Source organism: Saccopteryx leptura, chromosome 1 (genome assembly GCF_036850995.1).
Source record: "Saccopteryx leptura isolate mSacLep1 chromosome 1, mSacLep1_pri_phased_curated, whole genome shotgun sequence".
Lineage (NCBI taxonomy): Eukaryota > Metazoa > Chordata > Mammalia > Chiroptera > Emballonuridae > Saccopteryx > Saccopteryx leptura.
The window spans coordinates 153,758,287-153,781,843 of record NC_089503.1 but is presented as its reverse complement, the minus strand read 5'-3'; the positions used below and the strand labels follow the sequence as shown (position 1 = coordinate 153,781,843).

The window sequence follows — 23,557 nt, the reverse complement described above, 5'->3', positions numbered from 1 at the left end:
ATTAAAATATGTCAGGCAGTTTAATAGGTCTGTGTACAAGATAGGGTGATTTTTGGTTGTGAAAAACAAAAATAGTTCATGCTGGTGTAGCTAATGAAAGGAAAGCCAAAAATTTGTTCATTCAACGCAGAGTCCACTGATAGTGAGATTTAGGGTTGGTTTGATCAGGGCTTAGCCTCTGCCCCTGGACTTTTCTGAGCTCAACCTTTCTCTGTTTACTCTGGGTGTTAGAAGGCTCCCAGAGAAACGGGGCTGTGAGACCTCCTTCATGTTCAGGAGGAGGGGTGTCTTTTCCCAAAACCATTAAATAAAAGTTCCAAACTGTATGCTGAACAGGCCACCGTCCCCCCATTGCTGCAGCCAACAGGCCCACATGTAGGGGTACTGACTTCCCTTTCTTACTGTGGGAAACAGATCGCTGTTCTGATCAGATGGGCTTATCCAATTGCTCAGCTCTTTTCTCCTCCCCACAGGAGATTCTCCTGCACACCCAAGGGTTTCCGTTTGCAGCAGGGAAGGAAAGAGGTGGACCGGACAGGGAGGAGGCCTATGGCTACCCTTGACAGAAGTGTTTTGCTGCTTCTCATTCTTGAATTTTGGGAGGGAGAGGGAGCTGAGACATCATTTTAATTAATCATCTCTTGTCTCCACACAGCTGCTTTCTCCCGCGTGTCACCCTCCCTGTAATCCCCTTGACAACACAGGGAGGTAGATGTTATCTCAGTGAACAAATACGCAGGAGGGTAGCCAATTTAATTTTCTCCGGTTCGCCTGGCTTGTAAAGGTGTCGTGTTCTAAGCCTACGCTCTTGATTCTCTGGATAGCGAACCAAATCATATTTGCTAAGAAATCGTGTGACAACGATTACTCTGAGTTGAAAGATAAAAGGATTTATACGTTTTTCGTAAGCATTCATTCCACAGATACTTCCAGTGGTCCTACTATGTGATGGTCTCATGGTGGCTTCCAGGATTCTATGGTGAAAGAAGCAGATGTGCCCTCTAATGTTATAATAGAAGTAGTCGGGAGGAGCAAATGCTAATGTCATGTCAGTAAGCATCTAATTGCAACCTGTGTCATTGCTTGAGAGTAAGGTGTATCCAGGTTTGGGAAGGTGCTCAGAAAGTTTTTCTCCTTGGCGGTGGTGGCCTGTGAGTTGGGTTAAGAAGGCAGAAAGGAGTGAAAGGGCAGGGAGGGAGAGAGTCCCAGGAAGAGGGAACCTGGCAGGCTGAGAGCTGAGAGGGGTCTCTTTCTGTTGTTGTGTTCTCAGAGGGAGGACGCAGGGCATTGTCGAAAGACCAAAGTGGATTGGTTGGCAGCAGCAGGGTTTTCGACGGTATTAAGAATTATGCTGGATATGCATTCTAAAATGTATCTAATGCTCCTAACCAGTGTTACCGCAATAAATTTAACTTAAAAAAAAAAAAAAAAAAAAGACGTCGGACTGGGACGCGGAGGACCCGGGTTCAAAACCCCGAGGTTGCCAGCTTGAACATGGGCTCATCTGGTTTGAGCAAAAGCCCACCAGCTTGAGCCCAAGGTTGCTGGCTTGAGCAAGGGGTCACTGGCTCTGCTGTAGCCCCCCTGTCAAGGCACATATGAGAAAGCAATCAATGAACAAATAAGGTGCCACAATGAAGAATTGATGCTTTTCATCTCTCTCCCTTCCTGTCTGTCTGTACCTAACTGTCCTTCTGTCTCTGTCACAGAAAAAAAGTTATGTTGATATTTCACAAATTATTTCGGGAAGAGCAGCTTTTTTAGGTACCTTAAATATTTTTAAAATTTTCTGAGGTCATATCTTAGTATCTATTGCAGTTATCTCTGATTATTTGTTGTGTTTTCTTAAAATGTGTTTTCTTGCCCCAACAAAACCTTGCTTCAGTTATAAATGATTCCAATCTGTTTGGCTTTTCAGCCCTGGTATGCTGTGTCAATCATTGGTAGTGGCCGTAAACATTGTTTTCACCAGTTATAACTTGAGCTCAAAGGTAAAGCAGCGAGAGTGAGGGCATCTACGTTTTAGTGACTCTTTACCCAAACAGTTTTGAATTTGTTATAGTTGCACACTGTGCAGAGAAGAAAAGTCCCAGCACTAGACTTTTGAGGAAGAAATAGAGATAATATTTCCATATGCTGAATTGAATGTTGGTGACTTGGCACATTCTGGCCACTGTTCACATCTTGTTGAAACTGTATTTGTGAAATTTTATTTTTGGTTGTGATTAAAGAATGAGAAAGTAGCAGAACTTTATTTAAATATACTGTTGGCTCTTGCATTCGTCTAAGGCAGGAGGAGAGTAAATTTTGCCCAGACCGTATGGTATGTTAATACCACACATAAAGTATGCATTTGGTTTCTAATGAAAGTTGGATGGTTTTTCAACTTCCTTCCGGATGAGAAGAGAGTTTGCCTAAAAATCTAAGCATATGACCTGTAGTACCATATTTAAGCACAGAAGTTGCTGACGTGGCCACTTCGCAAAAAATCAAACAAACACCGTTTCTTTCTATCCAGTTACTTCACTTGCTGAAAGTGTAATTTTAGAGATTATGAAAATAAGCTTTGAAACAGGAACCTATGGACTACTGAGAAGCAATGTTTATCAGGCTAGCGTATTTATCCTTTTACCTTTATAAAGAGTAGTGTAAGTTGTCCTCTATTAACAATTTATTTTGTTGGTGGGAGAGATGTGTCTTCTCTTGGGGAATGAGAACTTAGTTGTCCTGTCTTCCTGTTGAGTACGGAAGAGGAAGTATGTGCACTGGTAACGTTAGGGACATTGGAGAAAGCATGCGTGTTCCTTGCACAGGATATATGCGGTTGCCACAAGTTTCTGATCTAGCATATCCACACCACTACCCTCTTCTGTGTCGGAGAGCCGACATTCTTTATTTTATATTTTGAAGATAGAAGTAGGTCAAATAAAAACTTGCAAATGTAGCAGCACTCTGCTGAGAAGGCAATTGTTAAACGACTGATCATTTTGAAATGCTAACATTTCTACTCTTTTGTATTGAAACTACCTGGTGCTTCCATTTTTTTTTTTTTTTTTTTTTTTGAGTATCTCAAAGATCTTCCTTTACATTATGTAAACTGAATTTCATCTTATTCTGTCAGGATTGGTAATAATGCACGTATCACCTCCATTATGGAGATTTCAAAATAAAAGCACAGAGAAGACATACGACCTGGGCAGTCAGAGACCATTCTTTCTGTACATCACAGGGGCCCGTGAAGAGCATGTGAGGGTGGCGTGTACCTACAGGGGGCACTGGTGGGCACCAGCATTTGCTGATTTTTATAAAATATTGAAACACTTGCTCAAGTAGTAGGTATTCTGTCAAGACCTATTATGTTATATCTTTAGATAATTTTGGAAAAGAGATTTGGTTTGTTCAGAAAAGATTTATTGAGTGATAAGTTACTCTATCAGATCCTTAGGAATTGGAGGATGAAAGTGTCGGGTCTGTACCATCAGTGTAGAGGACAATGAATATCAAGGTTGGGGGATGGCATAGGGAAAGGAACGCCCAAGTCTGCCTGGGTTGTAGGAGAAGTTTTATAAGATGTTCTCCCTGAGATGGAGTCCTGAGGGAAGAGGGAATGTATCCCAGGAAAGTATCTGGGAAAGTAAGTCTGTGTGTAAGAGTAATAAGAATGATAGTAATAGGCCCTGTCTGGTTGGCTCAGCGGTAGGGTGTTGGCCCAGCATGTGGAAATCCTGGGTTCGATTCCCGGCCAGGGCACACAGGAGAAGCGCCCATCTGCTTCTCCACCCTTCTCCTTCTCTTTTCTCTCTGTCTCTCTCTTCCCCTCCCGCAGCCAAGGCTCCATTGTAGCAAAGTTGGCCCGGGCACTGAGGATGGCTCCATGGCCTCTGCCTCAGGCGCTAGAATGGTTCTGGTTGTAATGGAGCAACAGCTCAGATGGGCAGAGCATCGCCCCCTGGTGGGCATGCCAGGTGGATCCTGGTCAGGCGCATACGTGAGTCTGTCTGTCTGACTCCCCATTTCTCACTGTAGAAAAATACCAAAAAAAAAGAATGATAGTAATATTATTAATGAGGCAGCTAATATTTATTGGATACTTTGTGTTGTTTTTTTTGTCTTCTGAAGCTTTACAAAGATATTAACTTGTTTACTCCTCACAGTAGCCCTATAGGATAGGTGCTTACAGATAAGTGAATCAAGGCAGAGAGGTTCGTTACCTAGCCCGCTGTCATACAGTTAATAATGGCAGAGACAAATGTCAAATCTAGACCGTCTGGCTCCACTTCCTTGGTGTTAAAGAAAAAATTGACAGGTTTCAGGAACATTGAACTTGGAATGTTTGGAAGTTAGGTCTGCAGGGACTTGTCAGGGTTTGGGCTGGTTTCATAGTCGGGTCAGGTCACAAAGAGCCTTGGAGGACGAGCTAAGGAGTGAGTAGTTTATTCTGCAGAATCAGTATTTTTTAGAAACAAGGTCTAACTTACCTTCATCAAAATTACTCGGGGTGCTTTTTAGAAATGCCCCCTCCCAGGTCCCACTTCACATCCACTGAAGGACAATTTCCCTGCCCCAGAAAGTGGCCCAGGGCTTGAGTCCTGTAGATCAATCTCCAACTCCTACGAGCAACTGCTGCTGTTCTTGGCACCAGATTTCTTGGTATTTATTTTGCTGGGTCAAATATTAATGTGAAGAAAGCTATGAATTCTGTTTGTCTATGTGCTAGGTTTCATTTGCTTGTAGAATATCCGGTTGAAAATATAGGGAAAAGGAAGAAGCTGTCTACCTGGGTCAGAGATGGGGAATTTAAGGGGGGTTCCCGCTTATGGCCGGAAGGAGACTCGTGGATGCGTGGATGCACTGCGGTTCCCCGTGTGGACACACAGAACAGGCAGCACGCCTGGACAGCACTGCAGTATGGGAGCGGCAGGGCACGTGGAAATCCAAAGTCGGGAGATGAGGAAGAGCACCTTCAAAGCAGGGCGGGACCCGGGGAGAGGGGGTGGCGTTCAGGGACCAAGGCGGGAGGGTTTCACGGAGTCTTCGTTTTAATTAAGTGCACCCGAGGATCCGAATCCGTGTCAGAAGAAGACTAGAGAAAATAGGCCAATCTTGGTGGAGACCTGGGAGTGGAAGCCAGACTATAAAGTCATGTTCCAGTGGGGAGGGAGTGAGAATGGGGTTAGCCTGCTCTTTTCGTCCAAACCTGACTTGAAGAAGAAGGGAAAGTAAGACGATAATTAGAAAAAGGCTACAAGGTGAAGGGAGAGGTTAAACATTGCTATAGCTTTTTATTCTTTGTACACAATGCACACTTATTATGTAAGATTGAAACAATACTGAGACACAGAAATGCAGACACCTTTTATCTAATAGCCAAGAGATAACAACTGTTAAAATTTGTCATTACTTTTCAAGCATGGTTCTATCAGTGTATATTAGCAGTTGATGTGTATTTACACATTTTTAATGGAAATACATTCTAGCTGTCCAAATTCTTGTATGCACATTAATGTATCAGAAACACTAATCTCTTCCATTACACGTTTATTTCGCACCATTAGTTTTTCAGAGTTGCCTCATGTTACATTGTGTGTATGCAGCAGTTTGTATAATCACATTGTTGGCAGTCTTGCTTTTTTGGATACCTTTTTGTTTTATTTATGTTTTTGGATACGTTTTCATTTTAAATTGTACTACCATAAGAGCTGTGTGGGTAAATCTTTTCGTACTCCCATAGTTATACATTTTTGGTGAATTTCAAATTGTGGAATTGTTAGGTTAGATTAATAGAACGAGGCTCCAAATGCAGTTTTGGTTTGTGGGATCTGCTAATCAAGTAGACAAATTAGTCTGACATGAGAGAGACATTTCCTTCTCTCCGGGTGCAGGAAGAGAATGAGCTTGCAGGTGGTTGGTTGGAGTAAGAACCGGGAGGGTGCCTGGGGGGTATAACCACACGGTGATCTATTCTGTGTCAGTGCAGGTGATGAACGGGCGGGTTGTTACAGGTTGCGGGAAAGTCGCGAGGACTGGAAAACACACCTGAGAAGAAAAAGCCAAGGAGTGCACATGGGTGGGTCACTGAGCAAAGTCGTGAATGGCTGGTGTTGAGAGCCATTCATGTGGGGAGTGGCCCCAGAGCCCTTCCTTCCGTGGTCCTTCCCAGCGGCACTCGGAGCCCCGGATCAAGGAGAAAAATGCGTGGCCCAGCTAGGGGTGCAGGGTGGGGGGCGTGGAGGGAGCAGCGGCGCCCCACCGTCATGTAAAGAGGCAGAGGACGCCGGGAGGCACTGACCGCGCAAAAGGTGAACCCGTGGGGACCAGAGGATGTGGAGAGGAGGAACAAGGGGTGGGGGCTAAGTGGTGATAAAATCATAGCTAGACAGAGGGATGTGGCAGTTGAGCTTGTGGAAGGAGAGCAAGTCACACTCCAAGTCAAGGTCAAGGGGTTGCCATGGATTTGGTGAGCCAAAGTTAGGGGAGAATCAGGCCATGGTACTACATGTAACATTGTCCCATGGATGTGGGCAATGTGAGCATTTCTAGTAAGAGGGAGAGCGTGCCCTGGAAATCCCTAATTCTGCATAAATGACAAAATAATTGGTAGCTAATCATAGTAAAGAAGGGGGCCGCTATAGCATTCATTGATTGACCTAGATATCTAGGAAATGTTTTTGGAAGATGAAAGTAATAATGAAGGGATGGCGAAGGTTTGGGGAAGTAAATGGCATCGAAGTAGCAAGTGTCAGCTTCTAGTGCGTCAAACACCACCCTCTGGCTTGAGATGCAAGAGTTGGTTTTAGGGGTGGATATCTGGACAGTCACTTCCGCCCTATAGTGTTGAAGGGTGAGCAGCGGGATTCTAAGTACAGGACTGAATTCCAGTTCTGGTAAGCCCACGTGGGTCCAGGAGTGGGGTGGAGCACATTGATCGGCCCGTCGAAAGCGAATGCACAGAGTTCAGACGTTCAGACGTGTACGCACAAGCCTTGTGCCTGGGTGAAGGACCGCTAGCCATTAGCTGCAGTATTTTTGTTCATCTCTGCACTCTGCTTTTTCTCAAGTGAATTCTAAAAGTTATCTAAGCAGGGAGCAGAGAGATATGGAAGGATTTGGTTTATCAGAGGAATTGCTTTAGATTTTAGAGAAGAGGGCAAAAGGGACTCCCTTTTGTGTGCAAGAAAATAATTCGGCTTTGCTTGCTCTCATCAGAACGCCCAGGTTTTTACCTGAGAAAGCATGGGCCGCAGGCTCCAGGCGTTTGAGCTCGGGGGTGGTAGAAAGTCTCCAAGCTGGGGGCCCACTTACAAAATACAGAGACTGAATTCAGTGCTTCAGAAAGGGCTTCTAGAAATAACACCTTTCATCTCACATCTGAGTTCCCATCTCAAGTATGTGAAACCTGCCTTCTTTCATTTGCTGCCCGCTATTCTTGAAAGACTTTTTTCTTAGATCTGTGACCTTGGCAATGAGAGCCCAGCTCGATCTTTTCTTAGTTCTTTGTAGATACTTTGAAAGGAATAGGATTGCAATAGAGTGGGTGGTTAAGTTTAGATAGAAGAATGACCCTGTGAGTGATTTTTATTATAGGAGTCAACAAATAATATAAATAACGTACAAGATATTAAACACCGGAGGGCTCCTGCAGGGAGTCCTCTGAGGCCCCCGGCTGGCCACCGAGAGGCCTCTTGGGTTGGGATAGATGCATTCAGAGGACTAAGGGATGGAAGCAACCTTTTTATTTAAAAACATCATCGAGGTTCTAGAAATACTTTCTAGATTCTCGTTTTACATTTGAAATATTAAGAACCAGGTACTCCATAGTGCATATAGCATATATACCAAACACATGGATGGACCCAACCTTCCTGACAGACCATCTCAATATAATTTTAATTTAGCATACTCCAGAATGCTTGAGGATACTTTTTCCTGAGTCAGAATTTCGAGCTGGCTTTAGGTTTTTCTTCCATCTCATGGTCACCTTTTCCTGTCACTTCTGCATAGTAGCTTTTCCTGCTTCAGTGCTGATGACACGGCTACCCCTGACTCTTCTGCGCTGGCCTGGCCCCTTGCCCTGCGTCCGGCCCTACCTGTGCGGTCCTGGGGCTTAATCATCCATGTCTGCTGCTACTGGGCCGCTGCCCGGGGAGCCCTGTATGCCACAGAGAGACGCTGGTTCAGATTTTCCAGGCTGGTGATTTTCCTTCTGGTGCGCCACCCAGAAAAGGCAGGGGCACGGTTGCTGCTGGGCCAGGTGGCAGGCTAGGGCCCTTGCTTTCTGTTCTGTACTTGAGAAATCAGGTATGACCCCGCGTGGGGAAACGACTCCTAATAGGCCCAGAATAATACAACCATAAGATAAAGTCATCGGAGTTAGCTTTTTGCCTCCAGTAAATGTAACATGTACAATGGTGATTTTGAGCAAAGATCGAGTACTCCCCCCCCCCCCCCCGAGAACACTCATTCACGCGAAATTTCACTTCTGTCAATTCTCACTGCTTATCCTGGACGCCGACGGGGATTACTCAGCACCTGCTTCTGTGGGGCTGGCGCTGTCCTGCAGGCCTGACACCTGGTAAGCTATTAAATCATCCCAGCGGGCTCGCAAGGTAGGCCTGGGTTCTCCCGTCTGACTCAAAAAGGATTGAGGTGAGCAGGTAGAAATTACTTTCCTTGTGCCACCCAGCTAGGGGGGGGCTCAGAGCCCGAATTTGACTCTTGTTTATTTGACTCTAACCCCAGTAGGCTCCCTAATTGGAGATGGACATGGGAATGTATAAAGGTGTCACTTTGGATGTACCGTATTTCCCCATGTATAAAACGCACCCTTTCCCGAAAATTTGGGGGTCTAAAAACTGGGTGCGTCTTATACAGTGACTGTAGATTTTTTTACTTGCATTTTCCACTTTTTTGTGCTTATTTTTATGCTTGTTGTTGAAGATGGTGATTTGTTGTCAGACACAGATGAGGACAAGCTAATGGATGGGAGTTTTGACACTGATGAGAAGTTGTATGAATTCTGTAATGAATAAAGCTTGAGCTCAATAACTTTATGTAATCCATTTTTTTTTACAAAAATCAGGCCCCCCAAATTAAGGTGCATCTTATACATGGGAGTGTCTTATACATGGGGAAATACGGTAGTAGACATTGATTTGGATGAAAAATGAAGCCTGCCGCAGTCCGGTCTGGGTCCGTTGAGATGGTGGGCCATTGGGAAGTAATTCACGTTGGTACCGAGTGTGATCCCACCGTGTCTGAGCTCCTGTCACCTAGTCCCACTGTGCATCAGTCATTTCATTTCTGCATAGCCCAGATCTCCCGTGTATGGGAAGGAACCATGGGAAAATACATTCCCCGGGGCCTAGAGGGTGTACCTCCCCTGGCTTGTTGGAGGCACCACTGACATGGTTGTTGGCGTTGCGTTTGGGGTCATGATTCCCCATGCTGGGCTCTTGGTGGAAGGGGGCACTGTCAGCCATTTGTTTCTGCCTTCTTCCCGTTACACATCTCCCCACAAATACTACTCATGTTTTATGACCACAGTAGCCTCTTAATTTGATCTCCCTCTTCTGGAGTGTATCCTAAATATTGCCAGTCTCAGTTATTTAAAAAAAAATCTGCTTTAAAATACTATGCTTCAAACTCCATGATTCTATTTATATTATGTTCTTGAGCTCGTAACATTGTGGAGGTGGAGAGTTGGTCAACGGCAGCCTGGGGTGAAGGACACCCTGGTGAAGGGAGACTGGGGTAGGGGAGGGGGGAGCACAGGAATCTTTGATCACGTGGTCTGCATCTGCATCTTGTTTTGTGGTAGTGGAGACAGGATGCAAATGTGATAAACTGACCTGGCACTACAACTGAACTTCACGCTTCTGTTGATTTCCTGCTATGATACTGTACTGTAGAGGTAATCCAGTGTGGGGACTGGCCAAAAGTTACTGAGACCTCCCTGTATTCTCTGCAACTTCATACGAACCTATTTTACCATAAAAAGTTAAAAAAAAAAAAAAGAATAAAAAGGGGCTGTTGTTTGTCTTTCATATTCATTATGTTGCATAGTCTTTGTTTGCTCTGCGTCCATCATTCAAAGTCATTTCCTCATTTTTTTTTCTCTACCTGAATCTTATTTGGCATTAACACAATGTTCGACTTATACCAGATTACCAAGAAATGCTTCTTGAATTAATCGGACAATTGGTATCAGCTTTGTGAAAGCTCTAAGTAGATCCATACCTGGTCTCAGTACTCCTCACCTCTCCTTTCTGCTCACATCCTCATTCGGTCTTTCTTGTCTCTGTCTAGTCTCTTTCCGGGGACTGTCGAGCAGCCTGTCAGAGCGTTGACTGGTGGGATTGTACGGGAAGGTTGCATAGCCCGTGCCTGCAATCACCGAGCCAAGTCCAAGCACAAATTCTAAAAGGCAGTGACATGTTGAGGACATACGGCCTAGTGTCATAAGGGCCAGCTGAGCCAGGAACCCAGGGTCTGAACCATGGTGACTGTGGCCCCATTCACATTGACCACGATGAGAGTTGTAGCCCAGGGGACGGCCTTTCTTGGTGAACACCCCCTCCCTGTGCACCTGAGAAGGAAAAAATACTCTCCCATTGTTGTTTTCTATGAAAATACATTTCATGTCTTCTGTGTCTTTTATTTATTTATTTTTAATTATTATTATTATTTTTTTTGTATTTTTCTGAAGCTGGAAACAGGGAGAGACAGACTGACTCCCGCATGCGCCCGACCGGGATCCACCCGGCACGCCCACCAGGGGGCGACGCTCTGCCCACCAGGGGGTGATGCTCTGCCCCTCTGGGGCATCGCTCTGTTGCGACCAGAGCCACTCTAGCGCCTGGGGCAGAGGCCAAGGAGCCATCCCCAGCGCCCGGGCCATCTTTGCTCCAATGGAGCCTCGGCTGCGGGAGGGGAAGAGAGAGACAGAGAGGAAGGAGAGGGGGAGGCGTGGAGAAGCAGATGGGCACTTCTCCTGTGTGCCCTGGCCGGGAATCGAACCCAGGACTTCTGCACGCCAGGCCAACGCTCTACCACTGAGCCAACCGGCCAGGGCCTGTGTCTTTTATTTTTTAATTTAATTTTACTGTTTATTTTGTTGCTCTAGGTCTGTCAATTACTCAAACTATGACTGTGGCATTGTCTGTTTTTCCTTTAATTCTATTGGTTTTGCCTCATGCATTTTAAAGTTGTTTCAGGTGCATCCACAGTTAGGATTTTGCTCCTTCGTTCTGATGAATTGATTGACCCTTTCATCCTTATGACCTCTTTGTACCTTTGTCTTGCAGTCTTCGTTATAAATTTAAGCACGGCAGTCTTACGCTTGCTGTTTGCTGGATATATAGCCTATCCATTCTTTGCTTTCTGTGTATATTTGCCTTTACAGTTAATGTGGCTTTCTTAAAAACAGCGTGGGTTTGGATCTTGCTTTTTTATTCATTCTGTTTTTTTGTCTTTTATTCAGGCTGTTTAGTCCGTTAGCATTTAATGCCATATTTGGTATGGTTGGATTCAGGCATCATTTACAATGTGTTTTCTGTTTCTCCCTTATGTTTTTTTTGTTGTTCTTGTTGTTCTTCTGTTCCTCTCTTTTTTTGAACTAAATGTTTCAGAAACAATTTTAGAATTCCAGTATAATTTATCTGGTGTTTCTTTTTTTTTTTTTTTTAAGGCTTTTGTTTGTGCTTACTCTAGGGAATTACAATAATTATCCTCAAGTTTTCTTAGAGTTATCATTTAGGGTGAATATTGTACCATTTCACAAATGAGGTAAACACCTTGAAACTAAGGATATATGACCTTTAACCCCTCCCTGACATTATGCTCTAATTGTCATATGTGTTATATTTACATATGTTTAAATCCCACAATGAAGTGTTAGAATTCTTCAACTGTCCTATATATTATAAAGACATTATGAGAAAAATAGTCTTTTCTCTATATAATTTCTGGTGCTTTTCATTTCTTCTGGGTGTTGACTTTCCAGTATCCAGCCTAGGAAACTTTGTCTGGGATCTCCTGTGTGTTAGGTCTGCTGGACAGACTGGCACGGTTTTCTCCTCTGTCTGAAAGCCTCTTCCTTTGCCTTCAGATACGTGTTCTGGTATAGAATTCTGGGTTCACACGTGTTTCCCCCGCCCCAAGCTCTTTACTGTCCTCCGTCCTCTGTAGTGTCTTAGGAAACTCTTCATTGCTATCATTTCCCTGTATGTGATGCATCTGGTCTTTTTCTTTTTCTCTTACAATTTTTTTCTTCTCTCTGGTTTTCAGCAGTTTGACCATGTCCCTGGGTGTTGTTCTCTTTGCCTTACTTCTCAGGGTTTTCAGAGCTTCTTCAGTCTACACCTTCCACCCTGATTGGGAGATTCTTAGCTCTTCTTGTCCCTGCATTAGTCTCTCTCTCTCTCTCTCTCCCCTCACCTTCTAAAACTCAATAATTATACAAAATGTTTGCTTTTCTGCTGGTGTTCCACAGTGCCCTGGTAATGTGTTTCTGTTTGTTTTTTCTTTGGGTTGCATTTTCCTTTACGACCTTAAGCATGCTTACAATAACTGCTTTACCATCATCATAGGCTAATTCCAACATGTGGGTCTGATTTTCTTTTGCCCATGGGTTAGATTTCCCTGCTTGTTTTTATGTTAAGTAATGTGGACTGCATTGGATTAACTTTGTACTGTGCAGAGACACTGCATTCTGCATTGTCCTTCAGAGAGGATTGATTTTTCTTTATCTTAACAGGCAGTTAATTAGACTGAACTTGAACTAAATTCAGACTTCTCTGTGGCAGGTAACAGCTCCGCTCACCCATTCAGAAAGTTAACTTTGAATGTGTGCTGGGGGTCGTGCACTCTAATGGGGTGGCTATGTTGAAAATATAAGTAGACTGGACCTAACCGAAAGAAACTTGGAATCTGGTTGATAGAGATAGAAAATGTGTCGTCGTATGAGACCAGTACGTGAGACAGGAGCTGTGAGACTGTTCAAATGGCATTCAAAAATTATTTTGAGCCCAGGCTGGGTAGCTCAGTTGGTTAGAGCATTGTCTCTAAACTCCAAGATTGTAGAATTGATCCCTGGTCAGGGCACATACAAGATTCACCCAGTGAGTGCATGGATGAGGGGAACACATCATTGTGTGTGTATGTGTGTTTGTCTCTCTCACTTCCCCTCCAAAATCAATAAATTAAAAAAATATCTTTTAAATTTTGAAACAACTCAGTCTCCCCCCCGAGACCAGGAGGTAGTTTATTATGCACAGTGATGAGCAGAGATTGGCTGGGGAGTAACTACACTGTCATCATTTTGTTCCTTCTTTCAAGATAAAGGACACGTTTCAAAAGCACAGTGTACTGTGGGAAGAATATTAAAAGCAAACATTTCCATACTAAACAGGAGGAATACTCTGTTTTTGATAGAAAAGATGATTTGATAACATCTGTGCTGAGGACACAAACAACTGTCAGGGAATATTAGATATTGCTGAGATAGATCCATACAAAAAAAAATGCCACTCATGGGAGGAAGATATTTCAGAGACTGTTTACACTCATGGAAAATATATCTCCAAGATCTGTATGTTTTCTCTCTCATATCTTAAAAATCTGTACATTTCCAGTGTTAGCTATCAAAGATTTTTCGGATGTCTGATATGTTTTGTTCTATCCTTATATAATCGTGAATGAGTGATGTGTGGTTGGTTTTTATTTTGTAAAAGCGTTTCTTCCATAGCACTGATGTGAGCCTTTTTCTCTCTCTCTTCCTGTTTTAACAGTGTATCCTACTCAGTACATGTATCTGAAGATTACCCAGGTATGTTTTTCTTATTATTTTTATTACAAATATTTATATCATGATTTCTTTGAATATTTCTTTTCTTCTGGAGATGTAAAGTGTATATAAACATATTAAGGGGGTAGCGTTGGCAGGGGACGGCTTACAGACACAGAAGAATTCTACTAGTTGTCTGGGAGGTGTATTTCTTCCCATGAAAAGTAGTTTACTTGGGCCCCTAGGATAGCTTCATCCTCAGTATTTACCCCAAATAAAGATTCTTTAACCTGATTTAGCCGTTGGTACTGGAACGTTATTTGGCTTTTTATAATGTAAAAGTAATAGGTAAAAATATAACAGCTAAAATCATAGTGGTAGCTAAAAATAATAAACCTTTCTTCATATATGTAAACAATTCTCCTAACAATCCTGTGAAATTGTTTCCATAATTTCCCCATTTTACAGATGAACGATGCTGCTGCTAGTAAGAGTAAGAACTGGGATCTTTTTGATCAATTTATTGGGATGACACTGGTTAACAAAATGATACAGGTTTCAGGTGCACAGTTCCAGAACACACCATCTGTATGTTGCATTGTGTGTTCACCTCCCCAACTCCAGTCCCCTTTCCTTGACCGTTTATTCGCCCCATATCTTCCTCCACCTGCCCCTGCCGTCCACTCCCCCAATTGTCCCCTCCCCCTGGCAGTCACCACACTCTGGTCCATGAGTTTTTTCTCTCTTTCCATAGATTTTAAGCATAGTATTTTATCTATTGTGCAATTATACAAGGTACGCTACTTAATATCAAAGATAATGTTGGGCCCTGGCCGGTTGGCTCAGTGGTACAGTATCGATCGACCAGGCGTGTGGAAGTCCCAGGATCAATTCCTGGTCAAGGCACACAGGAGAAGTGACCATCTGCTTCTGTACCCCTCTCCCCTTCATCTCTCTGTCTTGCCCTCCCACAGCCATGGCTTGAATGGTTTTAGCAAAGTTGGCCACACTCAGGTGCTGAGGATGGCTCCATGGCCTCTCCCGAGGCGCTAAAATAGCTCAGTTGCCAGGCATTGGAGCAGCAGCCTAAATGAGCAGAGCATCACCTGGTAGGGGGCTGGCCAGGTGAGTCCTGGTCGGGATGCATGCAGGAATCTGTCTCTGCCTCTCGCCTCTCCCTTAATTAAAACAAACAAACAGATATGTTTATTTTTTTATAACAGGAGTATAAAATATAATCTGGGCAAACTTTATTGGAAGAACTAAGAATAGATATATTTAAAAAGAAAAATATTTTTGTAGACCGTTTTGCAGTCAGCCCTCATTTATTATGATATAGTATGCTAGATGCTGAATGCTAAATACGTTAGGAAAACAATAGCCCCAGTATTTGTTGTAAATATTATCATTCTTGAACTTCTCAACTGAGGCAGCACCTAGAGATGTCAGCCATGAGCCGCGCAGGACTTTAATTCAAAGAGATAGAAATAATGTTACAAATCAAATCCCAACTTGAAGACTGAATTATTCTGTAGCACAGAAAGTAGGGTAAAAGATACCTTCAATAAATCAAGTGAACCGAATATGTAGCTCCCTCTTGTGGTCCAGAGGTATTGTTACTCTTTTCCTCGCCATATGGGAGCCCCACTTGGAAATATTTGATAGAAAAATTGAAATTTAAAAATAAAGCATTGGTTTTCATTTGAGCTTTTGAAAAATCGAATTCCTTTCTTGGAGCAGTTTGGAATGAATTTCCAATATAATTTCTCTTCTAAAAAGGTACATCGCAAAAGCCCAAGATTGGTGCATTCAGGGAAGAATCATGAATTGGTTGGCCCAGCTAGAACATTCTGTGTCAAGTATTTTCATATACGTAATTGAATTGATTCTAAATGTCAGTCCTTGTAGAGACAGAACAGGGGTTATCATGACATTTTCTACTTGAAGAAATGTGCTGAGTGAAGTTCAGTGGGATTTCCAAAGACGTTGTTTGGAGATAAAACCAAGTCTGTAATTCAGTTCTGATTCCCATCTCTTCTGGAGACTTGGTTGTAGTGTTTCTGGGGCGCTTTCTGTAAAGTGAATATCAGTATGATAATATTTTTCCAATGATAAAATTTTAATCTACATTTATTTGTACTGAGTGCAGTTAATATGCTTGATTTCTCAGAGAGACAATATTATTTAAAAATTGTATTTGCTCTTCCTTTCCAGTCTTTAGACCGGTGTTTTTTTTCTTTCTTTCTTCTGCAATGACTAGAGCCTCAAAATAATTTTTAATGAAAAGATGTGAATGTTGGCAGCTTTACACCTTTTTCAAAATTAGTGAGTATGCTTGCAATTGCTTTCTCCCAGAAAAGAGTATTATTCCTCTGCCCATTTACCAAGCTTTTTAAAAGAATGAGCATTGAATCTCTTATCAAATTCTTTTTGGCCTCTATCAAGATATCATTTATGTTTTCTACGTTGAACAAGATGATCAGTTATGTATATTAGCAGATATATCTTAATGTGGACCTATAAGAATTTTGTGCATTTTCTCCCATACTTTGTCATTAAAGACTTTGAATTGTAAGGAATTAAATATATATTTTTGGCATTTGCTAGAACTTGCAAGCAAATCCTTCTGAGCCTGGGATCTTTTTAAGGATAGTTGTAGAGCAGTGCCTTATTTTTCTGCCATGATTACTGATCTGCTCTGTTTTTCTCTTTCTTGAAAGCCTCCTCTGTTGGTGAACTGTCCAGATTTTTCTTTCTTTCTTTTTTTTTTTTTTTTTTGCATTTCTCTGAAGCTGGAAACAGGGAGAGACAGTCAGACAGACTCCCGCATGTGCCCGACCGGGATCCACCTGGAACGCCCACCAGGGGCCGACGCTCTGCCCACCAGGGGGCGATGCTCTGCCCATCCTGGGCATCGCCATGTTGTGACCAGAGCCACTTTAGCGCCTGAGGCAGAGGCCACAGAGCCATCCCCAGCGCCCGGGCCATCTTTGCTCCAATGGAGCCTTAGCTGCGGGAGGGGAAGAGAGAGACAGAGAGGAAGGCGCGGCGGAGGGGTGGAGAAGCAAATGGGCGCTTCTCCTGTGTGCCCTGGCCGGGAATCGAACCCGGGTCCTCCACACGCTAGGCCGACGCTCTACCGCTGAGCCAACCGGCCAGGGCGAACTGTCCAGATTTTTATAGCAAGAAGTCTTTTTAGTATTCGGTCTATAAATCTAAAAGTCTCCTGCACCTCTGCCTGTTATTATCCTTTCTGTTGTTTTATATTCGTTCTTGTTTTTTTTCCCCTTTGATATAGTTCCTCCTGCTAATTTTCCAAAGGCTGTCCCTGTACTACTTTTCCTAGATTATATGGTTCCATGATTAGCTCATCATCTAAATTTGAAAATCTGGAATTTTTTTTTGCCCTATAGAAAGGCAATCAGTGGAATCTTCCAAATTTAAGATTATACTACCTTGTGTATTTTTTTTCAGAAACACCTTGTTATTTTATAACTTTAATCTATTAAGTAACCTCTGTTATATATTGAGACTCCTTTCATAGATTGCTTTTGTGAAAGTGAAAATTTTAGGGGTCTTTATTGAGTTTTAGGTATACATAACAACATGTATATGAATGAAATACTAAACAATATGCCAGTTTTTAAAAATAAAATGAAGAAATAGAGCAGCCTCTGGCTTACTTGTCCTCCTGTGTGGTGTTTATACTGTAGACAGTATTTTTTTTTAAAAGTCAGTATATGTCATAGGTACTTGGCTTTCCTGTTGCAGAACAGTGAGGTTTTTCTGATCAGCCCCACCTCTCAGTAGGAGGCTTACTTACTGGTGGGTGGGGAATCCCTTCATCCCTTTAAATGTTCTACAAGACATTGCAATTGTTGAGTGATACTTTTTTTCATATTAAAGACATATCGAAGCATTGATTTTTGGATTCAGTCAGTTTCACCACTTATCGCAGTATTACTCAACAATTGAGTTACTTAAATAATTTGAGCAAGTTCATTTCCCTGAGTCTTGGCTTCCTCCACTTTAAAAGAGGTGTCATAATTGATTAGCTTGGGGCTTGAACATTATATATACCATCCAGGGAAAATATTCATACTGCATTAGAATAACAGTGTTGTTCTAATCAGAGCCCTGGAAGGAGAAGTGTATAATTATTGTTTATAATTCTTTTTCTTAAGTTACATAGGGATGAATAATGGGATGGCTTGGCTTAAATTATGTTGCATTTGAAATAGAATTAAAGCAGTAGTATAAGAGATGCTTTCTCATAGCTCCCCAGTAATCCAAATCTATCCTACACATGGTTGCATGGTGTGGTAGGAAGGGAAGAGAAACTATTCATATGCTTTAACGACCTTTAATAAAGATCTCCAGGCCCTCAGCAACACATAAACATTAAAGAACGTAGTAGAAGTTCTAAGGACAACAATTCGAATCTCCAGAGTCAAGGCGGAGATTTCCGAACGAGAAGGAATTTGAGTTGGAAAACATTCTGTTCCATTAGTGACTCATTCCTGGTACCTTACACGCTTTCCTTACCCTTTTTTATGTCTTGCTTTTCCATGTCTAAAAAAAGATGATGACATTATTACAGACATCAAAGTAGTAGGAGGTAGATTTTAGAAATCATTAAAACAATGACAGAAAGCATAGCATCCATCTCTACAGCTGGGACGGTCCTCAGAGGTCATCGGCAGACCCATCATTTTAGCTCAAGCTGAAGGTAGTTCAGGCAGAAAGGACGAACAGCTCGTTGGTGGCAGGGTCTCCATTTGATGTGCTTTGTCCACTCTTCTACATTTCTGTTTTTGACTTAGGTCTCCCTCTGCAATCTGGCTTATCATATCGTAAAGGTGATTTGATAGATATTGCTAAGAAGCCTGAAAACATTGTGATATCAGTAAATGCAGCCCAATGCAGACATTCAAAAGGGTTCTCATGCCTAAATACCAACCAGAATACAAACTGGTAGGAAATCGCTTAGAAAAGGCTAGGTTTGGATACATAATCCTGTCTTCCAGAGTAATGTCATATGTATTCACTAAACTAGAGTCCCTGGAATCAAATCTCGCTGCTTTCCAGCGACAACACCTGACAGAAGCCATTTCCGCCTTAAAGTCCCCACATTCTTAAACAGAAAGCCCCAATTTCCGTTCCTCTTGGCGCTTCAGTCAAATCCTCACTCCATTTCACTGAGATGCTCCACGTTGCTGTGTCCACTTCGTGGATTTTCCTGTGTCCCCTTCCGGGTGCTGGGCAGCTATTCCTTCTGTTGCCTTGATGCTTTCTTTCCATTCTCTTTCTCTCCATCAGTTTGCTTTAGGGAATCCATCGTGCACTGGGGAAAACCTAATTAAGTCGATTTGGAAGCAGACAACCTTGGATCAGTAAGACTTTGCGTGAGGGTTTAAGAAATTTAAAAACTGGCTTTCAGGGAGGGTTTCTTGAGCCCTTACCTGGAAGGAGAAGGTTCCTGGCCGGAGAGACTCCTGATAAGCAGTCTGGACAAATGATGAGACAATTAGAATCAATTTGTATCAAGTCTGTTTCTTACTCTCTGCTCCCACCTGAGGAACACAAACATCTTGCACCCTTCTTGTTGCTTGGAAATGAAATAAGGCAACATTCGTAATTAAGACAAATCAGAGTAATGAGGCAAACCTGCCTGGTTTCAGATCCAATCCAGAGCCTGTCTCCTCACCTCCCTGAACAATCGTTTTTTGAGATTTGTTGGGCTGCGCCGTGAATACACATCCCTGTCTTGACTCACTGCTCGGGGGCTGAGAACAGTGCAGATGTTTCTGTGGAGATAGAGTGATGGAGTGATGACTGAGACATCTATCAATTAAAAAGCATGTTCTCCCTATGCTGACATAATATGATGAAAACTTGGCTCAAGATCTTCAATTGTGTATTTAGACAGCCATTGGAATACTCCCTTTTCCCAGCAGAAATTAGTACAGGCTTCCATGTACTAACTTTTATGTGTTGGGGGATGTTTTATGGTTTTATTTTTATAGTCAGATGTTATACATATTTATACGTCATTGAGGGTATTATGGGACCACTATTGATGACTTGGGGAAGTGTTGGTTAAATAAACTGGCCATCAGTGAGCAAAATAGAATAAACAGCTTTGTATTCTGTTATGTTGTCAGATCCTTGAAGATCAGTATTTATTGGGGAAAAGCCCCAAATTTATAAAATCATTTTTTCCCAGAGAAAGCGATAAAGAAAAAAGCACATGAAATGAAGAATTTAATTCAATATCCTATGCCTTGAACTTGTATAGCATTATTTAGATAAAGTTAAGTCATGGAGGAAGAATAATGGTGAGACTTTGTCTCAATTTAAATACACATATTATATCAAGTGTATGATTGTCCAACCACTATGCTATTTTCCTGAAACCAATGCAAAATAATATTGAAAGCAAACTGTAATTGAAAAATAAAAATTGTAAAATGAAAACATATATTAGAGTACTGTGGGAGATACGACTTACAACAAAAGCTTTAACTCCAATTTCTTAACCACTTGATGAGGAGATGTGTTTGTGCACTTGGTGTTGACAACAAGCCTGCTTCCTGTCGTAGAGATTGCTGTGGGAAAGGACTCTGTTCAGTGAGTTGGGTCAACCAGTTGCATCCAGATCATTCGTTGCCACATACGAGATCTTTTAGATGCATTTGGATAGTGTCCATCCCAAAGTCTCTATTTCTCCAGGAGATGCAAACATCTTTAAAGGGTCCGCTAACCATTAATTCACGCATAAGTTTGCAACTTCATTTTTTTCCTGATATTTGTTAGAGCAGTAGTGTGTGCTTCGTGAGTGTTGGAAGTGATGTGGCTATAATTTTATATTTTAATAAAGGATGTACTTCTTCAAGCGACTGTGTCTTTCATTGTCGGTATTTCTTTGCAGATAATACATACGTGTCAAGTTCAGAAAATGACGAAGATGTGTTAGTTACTACAGAGCCAATTCCAGTCATTTTTCATCGAATAGCAACAGGTAACATGAATACACTATTGTTTGCTCTAGGTTAACATTTTTTTTTTCTGATTGTTAGTTGGCTTTGTGTTTTGGTTTCCTTCGGCCCAAATAACAGATATTAACCTTTAGCCTCTAGAAATCTGGGTGTATTACTTAGTTTTTTGACATTTTTTAAGTGCTCTCATTTATAGTACTTTTAAAAAGTCTTGCTTAAGTGCGTCATGTTGATACTTGCTCTTGTGAGAATATTTTCACACATAATAATAGTGCTAGACACACTGAATATTTAAAAAGCGTAGGCAAGGCACTGTGGATCCTGCAAAAAGTGCACTGAGAGCTCAAGGAACCTGTCGAGGGCTTTCAATTAGACCATATTTTCATGAGCAGTAAAACCTCAGAATAGCTTGTATATCATGACACTCCGCAACATAATGTCATTGCAGAATATACCTCAGTTTCCTTGCAGAGGAGAGAATCACTGGGGGGGAGGATATTTTTATACTGAAACTTGTGAATGTTTGTTAATAGCATATTGAAAACTAAAATGAGTTTCTGATTTATAACTTTCAGAGTTAAGAAAAACGAATGACATTAACTGTTGCTTAGCCATAAAATCCAAGTTGCAGAAGGAAAATGGGGAGGTATGTGAATTGTATTTCCTGTTTTTTTAAAGCGCTGCGGAGATGTTTTAAATTGGGTGTTTGCCTGCCGGGACCTCCTTGTTATGTAGGTTAAAACCGCCTAGAGTGAACGAGGCCCTAACCTTGTGTCTTGGGAACTTAGCGTGTGGGAAGGAGATTAACTTCGAGAAGGAAGCTCTTGTCAAAGTAGTAGAACGCCTCGTTTGCATACAAAATATTTTCTCTATTTTTATCAATAATGTAGTTGCCTGAGGAGCACTTGTGTAACGTAGAGTTATGTAATAACTCTGTGTGGCTATCCAGAGTTTTGATGAGATCCTCAAAATATTCCCCGTAAAAGATGATCTCTTTAGCGAAAGTAGCACAGACCATGCGTGGGTATAGTCTTCTTCCTACTGTCCAGTGTTAAAACAACGAACTCATCGTTTTTTCCTCACCTTTGAAGAATTTACTTGAAGCTATAAATAAATACTGGGACGTTACACAAAAGGAGTGCAGTGGAGCAAGCAATTTTAAAACTATGCCCGCAATACAACCCTCGTGATGTTGTGAAGCTCATCCCATACTTCTTATCCACACTGAGGACCATTGATTTAGCAATACTTTTGCTAACACTGAAAACTGTTAACATTTCATAAAACCCAAATTCCCTTTCCTGGATTTTTTTTAAGAATTTGAAATTTAGTCTAGAAATGTAGGGAGGATTATAAGACATTGGATTAATAGATTCTTGTGTCGTGTGTGTGTGTGTGTGTGTGTGTGTGTGTGACAGAGACAGAGAGAGGGACAGATAGGGACAAACTGGAAGGGAGAAAGATAAGAAGCATCAATATTTTGTTGTGGCACCTTAGTTGTTCATTGATTGCTTTCTCATATTGGCCTTGACTGGGGAGTTACAGCAGAGTGAGTGAACCCTTGCTCAAGCCAGTGACCTTGGGCTCAAGCCAGGGACCTTGTGCTTCAAGCCAGCAACCTTTGGGCTCAAGCCAGCGACCATGGGGGTCATGTCTATGATTCCACACTCAAGCCAGCGACCCCAAGCTCAAGCTGTTGAGCCCTCGCTCAAGCTGGTGGCCTCAGGGTTTCGAACCTGGGTCTTCTGCATCCCAGTCTGATGCTCTATCCACTGTGCCACCACCTGGTCAGGCTAGATTATTGTGGCTTAAAGGAAGCTACCTCTCTCATTATTTTAACCATGCTAGAATTAGGGATAATAACTACATAAGAGTAACCATCAGTTAATTCAGGTGAATTTTCATTGTCTGTACTTTAGATGCACAAGAGATGTGGTTCAGTTCATCAGAAACTCAAATCTCAAGTTCAAGTGTATGCCATTAAATATACTTTTTTTTTATTTTTACAGAGACAGAGTCAAAGAGAGAGATAGACAGGGACAAACAGGAACGGAGAGATGAGAAGCATCAATCATTAGTTTTTCATTGCGCATTGCAACACCTTAATTGTTCATTGATTGCTTTCTCATATGTGCCTTGACTGCGGGCCTTCAGCAGACTAACACCTTGCTCAAGCCAGCGACCTTGGGTCCAAGCTGGTGAGCTTTGCTCAAACCAGATGAGCCCGTGCTCAAGCTGGCGACCGCGGGGTCTCGAACCTGGGTCATTGGCATTCCAGTCCAACACTCTATCTACTGCGCCACCACCTGGTCAGGCTAAATATACTTCTGAGTCTGAAATGAAATGAAAAGAAAAGCAGTTTCTGTCTTAAAGTTTTTTATCCTGTGACTCCTATTTGGTTTCATACTTCGATTTTATATCATTGCATCCATAGTGTCCTCTCTTTCATCTCATTGTGTAGAGTTGGCAGTGGAGGGGAGAGCCATCTGAGCTCAGTAAAGCAAGGAGCTTTTTAATAAATTGAATCAGTACACCTGAAAGCAATACAGAATAATACTGAATGTAAACTGTCATGGAAAAATAAAATTTAGAAAATTGGATCAGTATGAGCTTGTCGCCAGGTGTTTTATCAGAAAAGAAAATTCAGAGTTGTAGGTAATTATATATAATTTATTTATTTATATATATATGTAATAAATATATATATGCCTCAAATATTAAATATTTATACAACTCAGGCTAAGCAGGATTGAATTAAAAAAATGTACAGAGAGCT

At 42.0% G+C, this 23,557-nt stretch overlaps 1 protein-coding gene across 4 annotated transcripts in view; it reads left to right on the top strand.

Annotated features, from left to right (window-relative positions):
• The window catches only part of PARP8 (poly(ADP-ribose) polymerase family member 8), a 168,861-nt gene that overhangs the window by 77,034 nt on the left and 68,270 nt on the right, over positions 1–23,557 (top strand). For 3 of the 4 annotated variants that reach the window (XM_066377907.1, XM_066377924.1, XM_066377916.1), the window contains 3 exons: positions 13,788–13,825; positions 20,715–20,804; positions 21,357–21,427. In XM_066377907.1, the coding sequence (XP_066234004.1) occupies positions 13,788–13,825; positions 20,715–20,804; positions 21,357–21,427 (199 nt within the window). The remainder of the gene's footprint in view (positions 1–13,787; positions 13,826–20,714; positions 20,805–21,356; positions 21,428–23,557) is intronic. The other variant, XM_066377897.1, reaches the window with a different exon arrangement.